General features: G+C 35.0%; 1 protein-coding gene across 1 annotated transcript in view; it reads right to left on the bottom strand.

Moving 5' to 3' along the window:
• LOC106533066 (5-hydroxytryptamine receptor 2A) overlaps positions 1-1269 on the bottom strand; it is a 46530-nt gene extending 45261 nt beyond the window's left edge. Inside the window, exon 1 of the mRNA XM_014029276.1 lies at positions 1065-1269. Coding sequence (XP_013884730.1) covers positions 1065-1188 — 124 coding nt within the window. The 5' untranslated portion in view covers positions 1189-1269. The remainder of the gene's footprint in view (positions 1-1064) is intronic.
• Positions 1270-3165: the final 1896 nt, after the last annotated feature.

Genomic DNA, 3165 nt, shown 5'->3' with positions numbered 1-3165 from the left:
TCGGTCCCCACAAGGAGCATCCGGTCCCCACAAGGCTGCATTTTCCTGAAAAATTGTCCCCACCAAGTAGCAAGAACAAGGCCATGCAAACAAAGGCAACACATGTAAGTAAAATATAATACTTCGTACTCAGTTATGTACTTTAGTAAGAACGTGGTTTCTGTGTTGATGACTCAGGTTTAAATAGATTTTTATAGTCTCTTTAATAAAAATAATCTTCACTGGTTAGACTGAACCATCTGTCTGATCTGGTTTTGTTGTCTCAGAAATAACACTGGTGTCCATGAGTGTCTAATTATCTTGTAAAATGTGGGAGTTAAATCAGGGATACAAAYAAAAATGCAAATTGTGACTAAACCTAAACCTATTTTACACAAATTTATGTTGTACGGACACTTTTGTTGATGTCTGTCTGGCCTTTTATTTCAGTAAAATATCTGGAGTACTAGAAAATAAGAGGTCTGGAGTTTAATCACATCCTTAACTTAAATAAATGTATATGTTCTTGTTCAGTGATGGTAATTAGACATATTTTAAATTTGTTAACAGCAAACAGATTTACCTTCTGGCCCAGGCTGCCGTTGCAAAAACGATTTGCAATCTCATTGCGATTTGCCTGGTTAAATAACGGTAAATAAAATAATAATAGTAATAAAGATTTATATCCAGCATAGAGTCCGACTGATGGACAGTCAGACTGAACCAATTTAATCTTAATGACTTAATAATTGTTTTCAATATGTTTTTTCTTGTGAAAGTAGAAGCACAGGAAAGTATTTTGTTTTTATGTTAATATGTAACATGAGCAGTTATTATGTAGCATGCACACAAACTGATGGTGTCTGCATTTGTCAGAAACAGCCTCTGAAGAAATCCATAGTTTATTTACAATATTTGTGATAATAAAGATAAAGTGATTAAAAACAAATTTCCTATGTTTACGAACAAAAAGATTTGATTGAAATTAATCTCTGGACCTTTTCATGTGTTTCCTTGGATAAAAAACAAAGCAAAACAAAAAAGAGAGTGTGGTGCGAATTTGTGACATTTTGTTGATTTCTTACCCACTGAAATTGTCCACACTGCCATGATCTTCACCCGAGCCTTGGTGTGGGAGTTAAAGCGACTGTGGTGGATGGGGTTCCGTATGGCGATGTATCGATCCAAGGAGATGGCACAGAGGTGCATGATGGATGCTGTGGAGAACAGGACATCCAGGTAAATCCAGATGGGGCAAAGGTCAGAGGGAAGAGGCCATTTGTAATCTGCAGAAAGGGACAGATAAAATATTGGTTGAATCACACCTGAATTAAAACTTTTCATTTCTTAGCTTGGGTTTGGTGTTAGCAATTGCATCACGTTATTTTTTTTAAACACAGTTTGCCAAAAACCAGGAAATATGTATTCTGCTGTATTACTAATAATAACATTGCTTTAAATATTTTAAATTTACTAATTTCTGGTAATATATGCAAAGTATTATTGATAGATTTTTATTTAAGTGCAATGTCTACACTTTTTTACTGTTTAAACTGAACTAAAGAGTGACTAAAGACAAATTTACCTTGAGTTTAAAAATCTTCAGCAATCGTCTGGAATCAGGAATCAAACCAATTTTATTTTGAAGGTTTTGAATCTGTCACTTTCTTCTTCCTGCACTCTAACATCATCGAGCGATTAAGTGTCTCATCCAAATGTTGGCCCAGTTTTAGCTAATTCCTAATTTTACAGTTATTTGAGATTATTACATCTACAATCATCTCTGCTCTGTCCACAAGTTATTTCTGTTTCTCACTCATTATTTAACTGATGTTGCTCAGATGTTGGTCACACCTTGAAGCCCTGATCCTTCCTACAACCAAAGCTACAACAGATTTCAGGTTCTTGGTATTATTTAAGTAGAATCACCTAAAAAAGTAATGAATTTTTGAAAATCTTCCTGGTTTCCAGCCAACAAATATATGTATTCTGAATATATWTAAGTGTACAGAAACAATTAATCAGGTAAATTGTTTTGTTTTCTTCAGGGACCTGTAAGGGTCAGGGATAAGTGGGGATGGAGGGGTGAGGTTCTTGTCCCAGTAGTTAACAGACAAACAGTGAGGTATGTCTAAAACACATGACATACCAACCATGCATGCATATTCCTAAAGTCATCCAGGACAGGGCAAACACAGAAGCTTTTCAAAACATGGTTAGATTTATTTTTCTTGTTTTTTTTTTAAATTCTTTAAGATACTTAGTTTGTCATCTGAGTTTTCTCAGGTCAAACTGTGAGAGAACTGTAGGATAAAACCAAAGTACCCAGAAAAAAAATCAATAACACRGGTTAAGAGAACAAGTTGATCCCACTGATCTGCCAAGATTTAAACTAGACAAGTTTAGAAGGGAGGCGACATTGTGAAGCACAACATCACATATATGAGGTCAGTAACAATGGAAACGTAAAACTCAGTCACGTTTGTTCTCTTTGTTTCATTCCAGACGTTTCTCACCTGCAACAAGCTGCTACAGTAAATGTTGTAAATCAGGAGAATTGTACTTTACCTTCAACACTCATCTCATCTGTGAAGTGTGAACAGAATCTTTCTCAATACCTTCACAGCCTGACTTTTTTAATTTGCACATCTTTACCTGCTCAAGTTTGTTCTTTAAATAGATTTGGCATTTAATTTGCATGCCAAGGTTGTTATTGTACTGCAGCTTGAATTTTCCCTGTGTGGAAGCCAGTTAGAAAATAATGTAAATCTATATTTTTATCTTAAAGGGGTGTGTGTGTGTGGAGGATATTATGCCAAATCAACCTTTTTGTGCTTTATACCATGTTATAATGTCAGTTCCTCGTCAAAAATAAAAAAAATCGTTTCAAATAGAAAAAAAAAAATCAGTGCATTCCTGTTTATTGTTAGGATTCTTTAAAATGAGTCTTTCAATCGGGATTGTTTTCAAATGTACATTTCACTCAGGTCAGTACAGCAGTGAAGTTATAAGAAGTWCACAGCCTTGTATTTTCTGTCATTTTAAACTGATCTGATACCTACAAAAACTAAAGACAGACAGAGAAACCATGCTGTCCCTGAATGCTGATTGCATCTTTAATGCAGCTACAGCTGTAATATTAAAACACACACACACACACACACACACACACACACACACACACAC

The sequence above is a fragment of the Austrofundulus limnaeus genome, unplaced genomic scaffold (assembly GCF_001266775.1).
Source record: "Austrofundulus limnaeus strain Quisiro unplaced genomic scaffold, Austrofundulus_limnaeus-1.0 Scaffold877, whole genome shotgun sequence".
NCBI lineage: Eukaryota > Metazoa > Chordata > Actinopteri > Cyprinodontiformes > Rivulidae > Austrofundulus > Austrofundulus limnaeus.
Note: the sequence above shows the minus strand (reverse complement) of the source record. Positions and strands in the feature narration are given on the sequence as shown.